We start from the raw sequence: 15,714 nt of genomic DNA, 5'->3' as shown, positions 1-15,714 counted from the left end.
GTAAGTTCGCGTCAGTGGCTGACGCTCCACGACGGAACTAGGAATGGATTATAATGTCAAAAATAATATGTATTATATGGATAATATTGGCATGACGTTGTTATGGCACGTTTAGTTCGCTGCTATACTCGACGATGCGTTTTTACAGCGGTTTTCGCCATGTTCGCTATACAGACACCGGATGATTCCAGTCTACAGCTGGGTTCAGCAGAAAAAGCAATTGCAAAAACTGTTGCATAATTGTTTAATATTATTGGTCACGCGTTTAGATCTAATAAGAAGCTAACGAGACAAGAACCAATCCATATTGAAGAATTTTACAATTCCAAAGCTTTTTCTGCTGAACGCGGCTAATGAAATAAAAAAACAAAAGAATATAAAAAGAAAAAAAGAAGGAGAAACACATTGTGGAAGGGAAATAAGGGAAGATATTGTCATAGACGTTCGCGTGCATCCTCGTGCAACGTCTACTCTTTCGTGGCGCACAAACGCACGCAATTTCACACTCTCATTCTCTCATTGGCACCTCCATTGCACTTTCCCATGCGCCGCAACAAATGCATCTTATATAAAACATATTTATTTTATGTACAAAAGAGAAACTGCTCTCTGAATAAACGCTTACGGAACAATCGTTACAAAGGACCCCTCTCGCACATTTCTTTCCGGTTTGGTAATAGATGGTAAAGAAAAACTAGAATCGCACCAAAATGTCGCATAACAGAACGAGATCAGTCATTAACAATTCTCATCGCAATTATACAGTGTCAGGAAATTATCGTAAAATGTTTCGTGCGTGGGTAGAACAGACTATACTGAGTCGAAAAGTCCATTTTGCGGATATTAATTATTAAAAATTGCAAAATATTAGTCTTGAATAATTTTTTACTCAAATACTATCAACTTTACAGAAAAACTGCAAGAGACAAAAATCGTCTATTTTCTTCTCATAAAGTTCTGAGAATTTTTTTAGAATTTTTTATCAACTTTTTAGTACTACATTCTATTATTTTTACCAACATGAGAAAATAGTAAATACGGTATTAAAAAAATTTGAAAAAATTCTAAAAAAATTCTCAGGACTTTATGAGAAGAAAATAAATGATTTTTGTCTCTTGTAGTCTTTCTGTAAAGTTGATAGTATTTGAGTAAAAAATTATTCAAGACCAATATTTTGCAATTTTTAGTAATTAATATCTCGTTAACTATTGCTGACAACGCAAAATGGTACTTTTCGACTCAGTATAGTCTGTTCTACCCACGCATGAAACGTTTTACGGTAATTTCCTGACACCATATGATATGTGTATTTTTTAGCTTTTTACAAAACGTACTATTGTGTAACGTCTTATTGCAAAAAGATTCGTTCTTGTTATTTTCGTAAATATGTATTTTCGAAAATATCAAATTGATAAAATAAAATTTTTTTAAATTAGCGATGATTAAAATTTTAATGATAAGACAAATAAAAATGAAAGAACTAGCTGTTCTCTTACGAAACAATATTGCGAAGAATCTTTTACGATACGATTAATTTCTATTACATTTATAAAAAAAAAGGATTATCGGCTAATAGATTTTTCGCAACAAAAACAACTCATGAAATAATGAAAAATATATTCATTATTTCATATTATTTCGTATTAATTGTTCAAATAGTACCTTTTACATTTGCACGTTACACCGAGATACGATATATAAACAATATATATATATATATAATAAAACATAAGGAAAAACGTAGAGTTGCCGATAAAAATATTTATAATGTTTTGCACCTAGAAACAAAAACCTGCACTATCCTAATATTTGAAACCACATGCTAAAAACTTCGTTAATAACGGAGAGAAAAATATATAAAACATTAGTAAAACCTATGTTTTATATGATATCATAAAATGTTTTTTCTAAAATCCGTTCCTAATCATCGTTTATTGAGCGATTGTTCCAACGATAAATTTTTCTATTCCACGATTTAAGAGAGAAACTTATTTCTCTGATGCGCAAACATAGATTACAAATCAACTAATCCTCAAGTCTGGATTGCTACATGCTCATCGAACGCTCACGTTAATACGTAAAAGTGAAAAGATGGGTAGAAAATGTTTAAAAAGAATAATAGAAATATGAGGGAGAAATATAAACAGATTATAGGATAATCTTCCAAAAACGTCACTTTTGACACTCGCAAGTTGACTGATGCAGCTAGTTCCAATATTTCTATAGAAAATAATTGCATTCATTGAGTTTGGTTTTTATTTTTATTATTGTCTTTGTTCAATCGAAAGTACAAATCATGCGAATCGACGGCTAAAATTATTATCTAATTTGAGAAAAGAATCAAAAGATGAAGACATTGAGCGATATTAAGTCGATTGCAACAGTGATAATAAAAACACGAAGTTTAATAATACGTATTATTAGTATTAATACGTATTTATATCAATGTATCAATATTCATACATTGATATAAAATATTCATACTTAATAACTCCGTAGTTAACAGCGTGTTATATTCTGTACAAATGGAAAAGTTTGCTTGACAAGTTTTACAGAAACACGTTGCCTTTAGAACCTTATCGATCGTATAGCGCCATTTATCAATGTAACATTATCAAAAATAAGATATAAGGGAAGAAAAAGAAAAGGAGAAAGAAAAAATATTCGAGTAAAAAGTGAATGGGGAGTCGATAAAAAGGATCTTACATGCTAATCAACCCGCACGGTGTGTATAGACTTTTAAAAAAATAACAAATTGCATATACATAGAAGTTAGATATCTTAACACACACTTGATGTGTGAGGTGAGGTCGAATAAACAAATGATAATAAAACGCATCTCACGCGCGAGCGCGCCGCTTCGTTTTTTCTTTGCGGCTCCTCCGCTTTATGCTTTTAGCTATTTATCCGCAATATAATTACTTTCCTAGAGTATAGTAGCTGGCACAGGAACATGACTCTCAGTCATTGGCATCACAACGTAACAAGGACTACAAGCTGCGTCACGCGCACTTTCAATGAGCTTGCTTTCTCTGTCGCATTATTATCAGACGTGCACCTTGCTCTTCCCCAGCTTCGCAAGCATACATGCACATATATTCTCTCACGCTTACATCTCGCTTACATTTGTCTTTTTGCTGAGCGGGTGACTACAACCAAATACTTGGTCCTGAGTATTTCTGCACAGTAGTATTTATTTCTGTTCTTTCGTTAACACGTATAATAACGTCTTGATCATTATTCCCGACTTTGGATGATCTCTATTTCGGCGATTGGATAAGAGTGAGGTCAGGAGAAAATAATCGAAGGCGACGTTATCAATCCATAATGGCGATGGAAGATTCGCACGATGATTTCGCATGTTCAAATTCGAATCATCAACAGTACCGCTTCGATTGTAACCTGCATCTAACTCGACTAAGTAACCACTCGAATTACCTTCAGGCATCACGAAAATACTATAGTCTCCTTGAGCCTCTGTCAAATCCCCCCCTCCCCTCAAATCAGATCGGAACTAAGAGAAACGTTAAACGACGAAAGCGATTCTTATTTGGTTTCTCATTCGCCAAGTTCCTTTCTTTGTTTCTATCATCATTTCAGTCGGTTCTTCATTATCCAGCCTTCTCATCGCGTGCATACGTAGACGGACCCTATAGATGACACCGCGTGTAGCAACAGTTCGGTCACGTGGGTCCGGCCGGGGCTACGTAACACTGATTGCCGGGTTGGAAGGGCCCGAAGGTGCGGGCTCGCTTTTTATACACTGTCCGGTCAGCTGGTTCACGCTGAGCGGATTGTTAATGTCGTGAGGATTCGTGCCGACGGGGTTGCGGTGAGGCTGTGGAAGTGGTTGCGGTTGCTGTTGCTGCATTGCCGCTGATGTCACTGCCGATCCTGCCATTGCCATCGCTGCCGCTGCCGCCGCCGCCGCCACCGATGTTGTCGTCGTCGCCGTCGTCACCACCGACGGCTGGTTCGTGTTTGACAGAGGCGGGGGCGGCACCGGGGGCGTCAACGGGCACGGGCACGGGCATGGACTGGCCAGACTTGAAGGCGATGGTAAGACCAACGAAGGACTCGCCAGACTAGACAACGCGGATAGGCCCCCAGGACTACTCAAAGATTCGTCCTCCTCAGGAGTCCCCGCCTCTCCTACGCTACCCAGATTATCCTCTGAATGATCATCCTCAGCTTCACCGTCAGCTTCACCGTCGCCGTCTCCTCCCTCCCCCATGTATCTGATACATTTCTTCTTACGTCTGCAAATAACGACATAAAACCGATTAGTACATGCTCGTTTAGGTGTATTAAAAACGCGATATAATGTTGTCTTTCGATTGCTGCAATTTCCATCTGTGAGAGATAATTACTTTAAACAATAGCAAATATATAATATTTTTATTTATATTTTGGTAATATTTAAAATGCGAGATAAAAGCACGATGTTCTTTAATGTACAAAAGTTAGAAGATTACTTCAACTGATATTATGTGTGGCCAATCAAAGCAATATTTTTTCAAACAAATTTTAATTCGACTCTCTTGTGTCTCTAAATTATCTTCAATTATCTCTAAACTTTACGTGGAGCTCGACATTCGGTGGAAGTCTCACCGTTGGAAATGCGCAGTGTCCATGAAAAATGTTACATCTAAAATTGTTACCAACTAAAAAAAACATGCGATTACGTCATCATCGCAAAGTCAGACACACAAACTTCTCCATCTCGAGTTAGTAAATTATCTCATGTTCCAATGCCTCAGTTGCCGAAGGCAACAATCTTTGTGCGCCTGACAATGCTTCGATTGCTCGACACTGATCACTCGCTCGCAAATGCCATGCTCAAAATTCTTGGACGTAACAAGCATAACGTGTAAGAAATTTGTACGTGATAAAGGAAACAAAACTCAATCGAAATGCCAGGGGGCATCTATCGAATTGTTTATCATCCGTTAATTGATAATTTTATAGGGATCCGCGCTCTTTTTCCGGTATCAATTTGTCATAAGCCAATTAATGTACGTACATACATTGAATGGATACAGTATGTTACGTGGAACTAGGAATATTGCGACTAAGTGTATTCAAAATAAAGTTTTCAGTCCCGTAAAAGATGGACATCGATAGAATAGATTCCGTGTGACGAGAGGAAGAAAGGCATTTTGCTACTGCACAATTTTCACAAGTGAGCCTGTCCGACCTCGTCCGAGAACTGCTTCGCAGTCGAGACATTTTGTCGCTCTGCCATTGGCTCTCATTATTTATCTCTCAGCTAAATCAATTAGTTTCATCGGCCGTGCTGCCGAGACGACGGAAGTTGCTATTAACTCGCAGTCACACTTGGATGTCAAAGCATTACACAAAATTTACGGGAGTTAGATTCCGTAGTTTTAGTGCGCGATAACGAACGGACATTTTGAAAATCTCGTGCTGGATTGCAACGTATATATATATATTATTTGTTAAATATTATCGATAGTTATGTATAATTGTAGTTAGTATTGAGTAGCAAGAATCGTATTCTTCGCATTTATATTAAAAAAAAAAAAAAATGTATTTCTCACAAGAAATAATTTGCGTCCCTTCTTTTGTTTAAATAAAAATAATAAGTATCTACACAGACATGGCAACAGGTATCTTGTTAAAATAACTGCAATTGCAGTTGTTTGCAATCCAGTCCGAGAGTCAATCTGATAATACGAAATTGTGCAAAATTTTAACTTAAATTCCATTCTACACGTTCAGCCAGCGAGATTTTTTTCAAAGAAGTGCCTTAAGTGGTTACTATATACGTATAAAAACACGTTATTGTATAAAATATTACAAAAGAAAAAAATAATTAGATATTAAAAGTAAAAAAAATGTGAAAAAACACATCCGCAATCATCCGGTCTTAATCGTACGAACTGTCATGCTAAAAAATTAAAATATATAAAAACCTTCTAAGTGTCAAACGTTAAAAAATCGGAATAAATAACTGTTACATGTGTATAAATATATAAAAACATATATGTATATATATATAATATGATATATATTACAGATCAGCCATGCTAAGGGCAACACTGAGTAAATTCCAACTAAATGAGAGAGGGATAAATAAATAACAATAATAAGCTGTAAAGAGCCACAACAATGAGAAACAATGCGAGCATCACGGGCCACCGTCGTGCCACTTACTATGGGGCTCTCTTCGCTCGTACCTTTTCACAATGATATTTAACGAGCTATACGTCCTCATCAAGTTTCAGAAAAAAGTTTAATATCCAGTTATGTGAGATACAGTAAAATCATTTGTGAGTTATCTTTCGAGCGACTGGCCGGCCATAGCGAGGACCGACGAAGGCCCGTAGGTTTCAAGTCGGGACTGACCACTGTTTAAGAAGAAGTGTTGCAGTAGAAGGGAGGCGATAGGCTTGACTAGAGATTAACATAAGTGGGTTCTTGCTGAGGCGAGGAGGCATTGGAGGCAGTGTTGGTGTTTGGCGGGGCGGCGGCTGTCCCCACCGTCCCTCCACCACCTCCAGCCCCGACCCCTGCCCCCGCGCTACTTCCCACACCGTGATGGATTATGCTCGCGTGGATGCCCATCCCCGCTCCATGCTCCACTGGGCTGCCAAAACCAACCACCAGCCATTAAAGGGGCGCTCTCTCGCTAAGACATATCGTCGACTTAATCCCACCTCAATCTCGCACCGTATCGTGTCGTCACCCACACGCACGTGTGTCTACGTATGTCGAACGTGTTACCGCTTTTCTAACTTTCGGTCCCTAGATCTCTTGTGATAGTAAAATCGCGAAAACGAGGCCGGCGATTACACCAGATTGACTATCAAGATTATCAATTTTTTTATATGCAATTTTTCATATTCTGGAATGCGCGATATCAATGCCAGACAGTATCGTTTCATATCACTATTTTAGAAGAGATAAAAAATAGCTACTAAATTTTGTTATTTGACATATATATGTAAACATATTTTGCTAATAATAAATGATATCTCCAAATATTTGAAAATAAAACTTTGGCAAGAAAAGATAGTCGAATAATATGATAATTTATGCGTTACGTAGGCATCGTGATTACAGCATTGCCGGCCCCGTTGGAACAAGTTTGGATTTTAACTGGAACGAAGAAAGACAGTGGAAGATATAGCGATTGTTGTATCGATCAGAAAATATGTCTCCCAAGTATCCGCGCTGACGCGATGGTTTATTGGAATTGATCTTAGCACATTTGATAGCGCTACGAATATTCGTGGTTGCGTTACAGTTTATGTCTATTTTTATTGTCACACGTTACATTTACAATCTTCTAATTCACGATTTCTTAAATATTCGTGATAACATTACCAATCGAAAGCACAATGACGTTTATACAGGCGGTATGTAAGTTACGTGCATTCAATGCAGAGTGCAATCGGCCAAGTCCAAGTGCAACAAACTATGTGCTCCCGATATCTGACAATAAGTCTTGATTTTGGCAGCATGAACACAAACCAAATGCAATCGCACAGGATGAAATTTTATACGCTTTACGACACGAATTTTACACGTTTTACGACACGAATTTTATACGCTTCTAGTTCATTCCCATGCACGCGATGATGAAAGATCGCCAGGTTGGCATGATTCATTAGTAGACTACGTTCTCCAAATGGCGCTTAATCTGGTGATCGCTCTCGAGACTGTCGCCTTCTCTCATCGCGTAATAAACGGGAGGAAAGAAAAAGAACCGTTCGATGGGATTCGTCCTCGCCCCTTTAATGAGGTCCATGAAATTCACAAACCCAGCCGGGAGTTGGGGCATTTGGGCTACGCCGTGATAACGAGGCAGTGTATAATCGACGATAAAAAAACGAGTGGCTCGTGATACCGCGACAAACTACGAAAGTGTGCTTCTAGAAACCGATATTTACAAGCCAAGTACAGTTGGACACGTTTGGGCGTCGTTAGGCGGCGTCGTGCGCCCATTCGTAACTAGGGAGGAGATTGGTCGTTCACATCCCTTTCTCTTTTTGTTCTATTTTTTTTTCTTTTTGGAAGACACATTTTCTGATGGTAACGCGCAGCTTCGCGCGCTGTGCTTTTTTTCTCTGTTTCTTTCCTCGTTCGCTCTATGCTATATTTGTAGATTCGATAGGAAGGGAGTACCATCATTGCAAATATGAATTATTCCTGACACGAGACGACCCTGTTGCGCATGACGTTTCGCATCGTATCGCATCGCATACCACCGATATTTGTACACTGAAAAAAGTGATGTTATATCAACAGCAATTTTTTAACCGAAAATAATTTTGTTAATAATTCATAATAATATTAATGAAACAAATAAAATTTGATCAAAGCAAGAGCATGACATATTTATTTCATTGATAATGTTATTGGATTAATAAAATTATTTTCAATGAAATATTAATGCTGTTAACATAACATCATTTATTTTCAGTATACACATACACAGAAAAAAAATATTATTCTTAAATCAACCATAATATGCTCATGTATAAGCAAATACATTGTAATCTTGTTTCAAAGATTTTAGTCTTGATTTGATTGAGTTTGCATTGATGCAAGATTTTTTACTAGGCAAGTCTTGAATTGAATGCAAAGTAATATGTATCGACACAAATTTTTTGCCTATATATATGAGTACATTATGGTTAATTTGAAGTCTTTTTCTGTGTATATTCCGGAGATATGCCATTTGGTGATGTCTTTAAGTCATTCCATATGGATAACATGTGGATGACGGAACGGGGTCCGAGACCGATACGAGATAGCGAAAATCGGGAATACTAGAATTGTGATTGATACGTCGCGAGCAATCTTGAAGAAGGTTATTAGTACATATAGAAAATAACGTTTACAGACGTTTCCGAATCATCCAGTTACTTTTAAAGCGCCAAAGTATACTTTAAGTAAGCTACTCGAGTGTCATTACCGTAAAGTGTTAAATTATATACTCGTTATATTAAGTGAAACAGAGGATTGACGTTACGCGGAAGAATCCGAGATCTTCTTTTGCGAGATTAAGGATATCGAAACGAAGTACTTCGTGTACTGTATCCTCTATATTAGATTGAATGATAGACAAGGTAAAATTTTTTTTATAAATACAATCGACAAACATGACATTGCCAAATTATTGACTTTTGTAAAATTTAGTATATATTTACACACGAACTACGAAAATCGTACGCGCGATCTAACAATTGTTTTCTCACTGAAGCACAAGATATATCGAAAAAAAGCTTTGCACATGGCACACATACCTGCAGGGTTTGCACCATTGGCTTTGTTGATCTAATCCGTACCTGGCACGACATTTCTTCATGTTATTACCTAGAAAGGGAAACAGTAATGATTAATGCTATGATCGTGGATTGTTTGCAAATGGGATTACTATTCGACATAGTACATTCTGTCAAAAGAATGACATAGTTATTGACATCGCCATGTGAGAAAGATGTGAAGAATCAACTCGAGTAATCTATGATCACGTGGTAAAGAAAAAAAAAACAATGTTTATATATATATAATATAAATAAGTATTATTATATATTAACAAACCGTGCGAAATTGTCGTGTACGATTCAATATGCGGAAACGACGTAATCTACGTAGTATAGAGTGCCCGAGTTTTTGCGTCAAACGTACTTATGTTTCTGTGAATGTCAAATGAATTCAACGAATGTCAACTAGTCATGCGTGTAACAGAACGATGTTAATCCCTTGAGATCCAAGAACACCGATTATCAATATGCATTACGGGTTCTCAACCTTCCGAGAAGATTTTACAAAATTCAATATTATAGATTACCTAAACCCGTATTTATACAAGTAATGTAATTTCGAAATTGAATAAAATTTCTTTCGAATTAATGTAACAAAAATTTATTTCAGTGTTACGACCTCAAAGGATTGTAAACAATATGTCATAAGATCTTCATCGAAGACGCTATCGATATCAAATATAACACATTAAAAAACAGATTTTACATAAAAATATGACGTAAATAAATAAAAATACAAGAATGTATTTGCGTAAATTTCTACTTCAGACGATCTCATACAGTGAGGTTGATAGTCTTCGAGGAAGGATCCACGCATATTGACAAAGATGCGAATCATTTATTTTGAAAGCGATGCAAATCCATTTTTAATGGTATAAATTTCAATAAAACGTTAAAATAAATTCATTAAATTCATTTCAAAATCAGACTTACGTCACTTTCTAGATGAATGGCTTATCTTTGTCAAACAAATAATATAGCATGCAACGTTAACGTTAAAACAGCTTCGAAAACACGATCAAAGATCTACTTGGTTGAAATGTCGTGACTTGTATTATAAACATAAAAATTCCGGAATATATCTAAAGAAATATCAAAAATATTATGGATGTGAACGTTCTATCGTACGAAATTTTCGTATGTGGAGGTCGAGAATAAACTGAGTGACTCGATTAAGTGACGATAGAACGAAAATAATAAAATTATAGAATAAAAATCAAGGAATTCAGGCAACATTGAAACGATCAAAGAAAAATAAATGTACGAATTAAGAATCGAAGTACAAGAATAAGAGAATGATAGTGAGAGAGAATAACAGGGGAAAAAATAAGAGATAAATATTTATAAAATAAGAAAATGAGTGAATGAATAAGAGAGAGAGAGAGAGAGAGAGAGAGAGAGAGAAAGAGAGAGAAAAAGAGAGAAAAAGGCTGAAAGAAAATTAAACGCTCAGGATTGTCTGATTGCGGAGTAGGTCCCTGTAAAAATGCAAAATGGCCAGCGTCCCCAAAGTTGTATACGTAATTAATAATAAAATGCATGGATGTTTGTCTCGATTGTGTGTGCGCGCACGCGTGAGCATGTGATGTGTGCATGTGTCCTGTGCATAATAATGTGTGTCACATGTTGCCAATGTGTAATGCAGATATATAGGCACGCACGTGCGCATGCGTATGTGCACGTCCGTACTCGCGACTAATGTAAAAGACCATATAATAGAGTCACATTTATATATATATACATATATGTATATATGGACGTATATGCGTGTGTGTTTAATAATATAGTTATAATAAAATATATATATGTATATATATATAATATAATATAATATAATATAGATATCGACCCAAAACCCCTAAGACGGGGAGGAAACATGCAACATAATATAGTGTAGCAATATAAGAATGTATAATATAATATAATAGTATATATGTAATAATGAATAGGGTGGAGGGGGCGGGGGCTCTTTCCTTATGACGAGGGGATTGTAAGAATGTGTGGAGTGAGGCATGTGGGTACCTCCAGGATCACTGTTTGTGTCTTGTTTGCGCTTCCTCTTCTTAGTTCGGTTGGTATTTGCGCGGGAAGACCAGTCAGGGTACAGCTGCATGTGCAACTGTCTCTCCCGTCGCGCCAACTCATAATACTTGGCCTGTTCCTCTCGCCCTAGCGCGTGCCACTACCGAGAGAGAACCAAACACTTTTTGTAATTGTGCATGAACCGTGTGTGGACTAAACAATATTTTTATCATCAAGAAAAAAGAAAATTCACTAATGCTACTGCCGCCACCCTAATTGCATAAAAATTAGCTAACTCTATTTAGAAATTAATTTTTTTATTACTTTTTCGTTATCTATTTTATTATTTTATTTTTTTTAGCAATATCTCGTTGCCTCATAGCATTTCAGTAACACTCTGGGGTCCCTACTTTCCGTTTAAAGTGCTAGAAGAACAGCCTAAGTTGTCCCCTCCCCCTCGGTCGCACCGCTATTCGTCGCATGTGGTCGATATTAACAACCTAAAGGCATACAGGGTGTCTGATAGAGAATACGACCTAGCGAGTAGACGATAAAAAATTTTAGTGGAATACGCGTGCGGATGAAAAAGTGAAAGAGTAATGTTTGCATGTCTATACACTGAAGAAAACGTGGACGCTATACATCAGTTGATATACTTGAAATCATTAGAAGATACAATCCTTAGGATATACATATTACAATAATATATCGTTTCAACCAACTAATAAATTTTATTTATTAATTTAATTTTATATACTTATCAAAATACAATTGAAAGATTGAGAATTACACATTTGTTATCAGACGATTCAATTAGGTTTCACTGTCTTTCAATCCTTTCGGTAATATGAACATATTTTCCATTAAAAAAAACGCTGATTCCTCCAGTGTATTTCCGTTTGTCATCTGCCTCAATTCTTCTCCACGTCATTGAAATAGTAAAGGGAAGAATTCGATGTAAGACTTATGATAAAATACTGTCAATTCCCAAAAGAAACGTTTATTTCAGATATATATACTATTGAATATTTACGGGAAAAAACGGAAGAAAGAGAAGAAATGAATTTCAAAGATGGCGAGATATTGCCATTTGACAATTCTCGTCAAATCGCCGTAGCATGACTCATCTTAGAAGACAAGCAACTGTGAGCAGATGTCATCTCGCAGCGAAAAACAAAAAATAGAAAAAACGGTCAGGCCCTAGGCTCTACCAGACATCCCGTACCTAAGGCTTTGATTTTCATTCTCGCTCTCGTTATCGCATCATCGATGATATTATTTGTCTCGTCTCATTTCTTCTTGTTCTCCGGAGAACGAATACCGCTTTAGGGAGTTTGGCCAGATAAAAAAAAAAAGAATTGCATTGCATGCCGCGAGAGTCCGTGTTGATTTTCTTCCATTTTTTGTTTCTTATTTTTGTACTTTTCTTTTTTTTTTTAGTTCTCTGCTGTGCCACATTCCACAATCCCCACAGACAATCCAATTCAGTTTCGAAAAACGAAAAAATATACATATATGCATATATGTACATATATAAAATATCCAAGAGATATACATATATGTCGATAAATATATATATATATAGCCTGCACACGTTGAAAAAGATTGAATGTCAGAAAACCATAATAAACAAATAAATAAATAAATAAATAAATAAATAACGCAAAAAAAGAAACGTACGAAAAAAGAAACGCACAGAGACTTTGATCGTTTCAATCAACCAGTATAGGTATATACTAGCAATTATTATATATGAATTATGAATTATTAAGGGCCTGCTGTTCTAGCACTGGAAAGTGGTACCTCCGGTGGGATCTGTGGATCGCTCTTTCTTCCTCTTCTTCTTCTTGCTGCCATATCCGTAGTTATCCCTAGCACTCCAGCCGGGATATCGTTGCTGATGCAGATGGCGCTCCTGCCTGGCCGCCTCATAATACCGCGCCTGCTCCTCCCGGCTTAGCGAGTGCCACTGCGTGTCATACCCCCAAAATTCAGATTCACAGATTCACAGCCTCACAGTACTTATCTCTCACCGTGCACCGTCCCCATTATCTCTCCCTCCCTTTCCCTTTCTCTCTCTCTCTCTCTCTCTCTCGCTCTTTCTCTCTTTCTCTCCCTCTCTTGCTCAAACTTATTTATCACTAGCGACAAGTGAACAAGTCACTATCATTGACTCGTGTGACTCGTCACGTGTCCCATGAGACCCACAAAAACCACCCTTCGGCCCTTCCCTTTCGTCACAGCGTTTTTTCTATCAAGGCGAATCTGAGATTTCCTTAGATCCCACCTACAATGCTCTATTTGTACTGAGATACTAGTAGGTACGGTTAGTTAGCTCCGATTAGTAACCCGATAGATGATTCGTTCGACAAAAGCGTTAAAAACACATGCAATACTTGTATATCCAGAATGAAAATTCGTCTGGAATATTTTTAATTAGTCGATCAATATTTTCTCTTTTTTTCTCATTCGAATATTATAAAATCAAAATAATAAAATTTTTGATGTCTAATATAAAAATTTCAATAATCGAATCGGTTCAATATTATATATATAAAAATTTATCTAATTCATAAGTAAAATTTTTTCGTTTATAACGATAATATATATATATCTAATCGTAGAATTAAGTTAACTGAGTAAATTGCTAGAAATCAAATGTTTGCTTAGAAACAAATTAAATTTATTTCTCTTTTCTGATGCTTCTTCTCCATATGAAAAATTTCAAAAATCTTGTTCCATTATGATAAGAGAAAATATTGACTTTTGCATATTTCAATTATTCTTACATCAGAGTGCAAATAAATTAATTTTATTAACCCAGTACTTTCTTATTCAAAATAATTTACGATATTCAATGAATAAAAAAAATTCAAATTTGCTACTCCGAAGTAGAACAATTTACTTTAAGTCTAAAAAATATCTAAGTAAGAAGATTTACTCACTCGTCTTCCCAATATTTGGTTGATCGCGGCACTCTCTTTTAAGGTACACTCTGCCACAACCTTCGCCCTCATTTCCTTCATATACAGCATAAACGCATTCAAAGGCTTTTTTATATGGGGTTTCTTTTTATCTGTCGAAACAACAACGAGATTAAATAAACCATTCACTTTGAACAATGTCAGGTCTCTCTAATATTACGATTATCCACATGTGATTTCAGACACTCTTAAATCCTTACCTTGATTGTTTTGTTGTCCCGTGTCCTGAGCTTTTGAATTGTCCGTAGGTAACGATGTGGAGTTTTTCTGTTCTATCGTTGACCTGCAACACACATGTAAGATTCAAGATAAATTTGTTAGGCGAGATTAACGCTGATTCTACAAAGCCCATTGGATCACATTTGTGTACCGTTTATTGAAGTAGGACTGTTTAACCTCGGAATTGAGGGGTTCAGATTTCGCACAGGACAGGGGATAGGTCGGTGCGGAGTTCTGGGATAGCTGGTCAGACAGGTTCGGTGGTGTCGGTGTTGGCGTCGTTGTTGCGCCGTCAAAATAGGATGGCGCGGTCGGTGGTAGCGTCAGCGGGCTCCTCAGAAAGCTCTGCGGTAGTGGCCAGTTCATCTGCTGCCACATGCGATGTCGTGCCTCCACCATCGCCAGCAGCTGCATAAAGCTTTGCTGTTGCTGCTGGCTGGCGCCGTATGGCGGCGGCGCAATGCCGCGCGGGGCGCTTAAGCTCGACATTTGCACGAGACTGCTCATGTAGAGCGCGGTCAAGAGTTTGTGATCCGCGGTTGGTAAACCACCGGACTCGGCAGACTTGACAGCGTCCTGGAGTATCGCCATATTATCCTCGATCGCGCTCTCCTCAGCCACAACAGCGTCCTTCTCCTCCTCGTCGATCGACGCCTCTGCGATCTTCACACCGATCACAGTCCTGGTCGGCCCGCTGTCTTCAATGTCGTCCTTTTTGATCACCAAGTTCAGCGGCTCCAGGCACTCGGCTGGCTCCATCGCCACATACGGGACTACCTCGTGCTTAAAGCTCGTGGGCCGACCGTCGAAGTGATCCAAATCGATCCATGGAACGATCCTAAACGCCACACGATCTCACTCGGTCGGTCCCGAGTGCTATTGTTCGGAGATTAATTATCACGAAACGAACGAATCAAATCACCGTCCACTTTCGATGACATTAGGGTCTTCGATCCTCCTTTTCATATCAACCCTCAGCGGCCCTCATCTCACTCGCGTTACTCCTCATCAACTCCGGAAAACGGCACGCTCGTCATTCGCGGCATTGCAGGTAGACAAGCTGGTTGAGCTCCAGCCGCGACACTCGATAATTTACACTCTCCATTCACATCCCCACGCTTTGTCGTGTTAGAGCGAGCGCGTAAAATGATGAAACGGAGCCCCGTAAACCGGTCAGCGTTGTAAACAGCACG

The 15,714-nt window shown here is 37.7% G+C and overlaps 1 protein-coding gene across 2 annotated transcripts in view; it reads right to left on the bottom strand.

Moving 5' to 3' along the window:
- Nucleotides 1-1,736: 1,736 nt before the first annotated feature.
- The window catches only part of LOC108763079 (uncharacterized), a 35,303-nt gene continuing 21,325 nt past the window's right edge, over nt 1,737-15,714 (bottom strand). Inside the window, exons 6-11 of one of the 2 annotated variants that reach the window (XM_018510399.1) lie at nt 14,503-14,585; nt 14,264-14,394; nt 13,122-13,287; nt 9,276-9,345; nt 6,370-6,610; nt 4,187-4,259 (exon numbers count right to left, since the gene is read on the bottom strand). In XM_018510399.1, coding sequence (XP_018365901.1) covers nt 6,418-6,610; nt 9,276-9,345; nt 13,122-13,287; nt 14,264-14,394; nt 14,503-14,585 — 643 coding nt within the window. In that variant the 3' untranslated portion in view covers nt 4,187-4,259; nt 6,370-6,417. Of the gene's footprint in view, nt 4,260-6,369; nt 6,611-9,275; nt 9,346-13,121; nt 13,288-14,263; nt 14,395-14,502; nt 14,586-15,714 lie in introns of both variants that reach the window. The other variant, XM_018510398.1, reaches the window with a different exon arrangement.

This window comes from Trachymyrmex cornetzi, unplaced genomic scaffold (genome assembly GCF_001594075.2).
Source record: "Trachymyrmex cornetzi isolate Tcor2-1 unplaced genomic scaffold, Tcor1.1 scaffold335, whole genome shotgun sequence".
Classification (NCBI taxonomy): domain Eukaryota; kingdom Metazoa; phylum Arthropoda; class Insecta; order Hymenoptera; family Formicidae; genus Trachymyrmex; species Trachymyrmex cornetzi.
The sequence above is the reverse complement of the archived record's forward strand: the minus strand, read 5'-3'. Positions and strand labels throughout refer to the sequence as shown.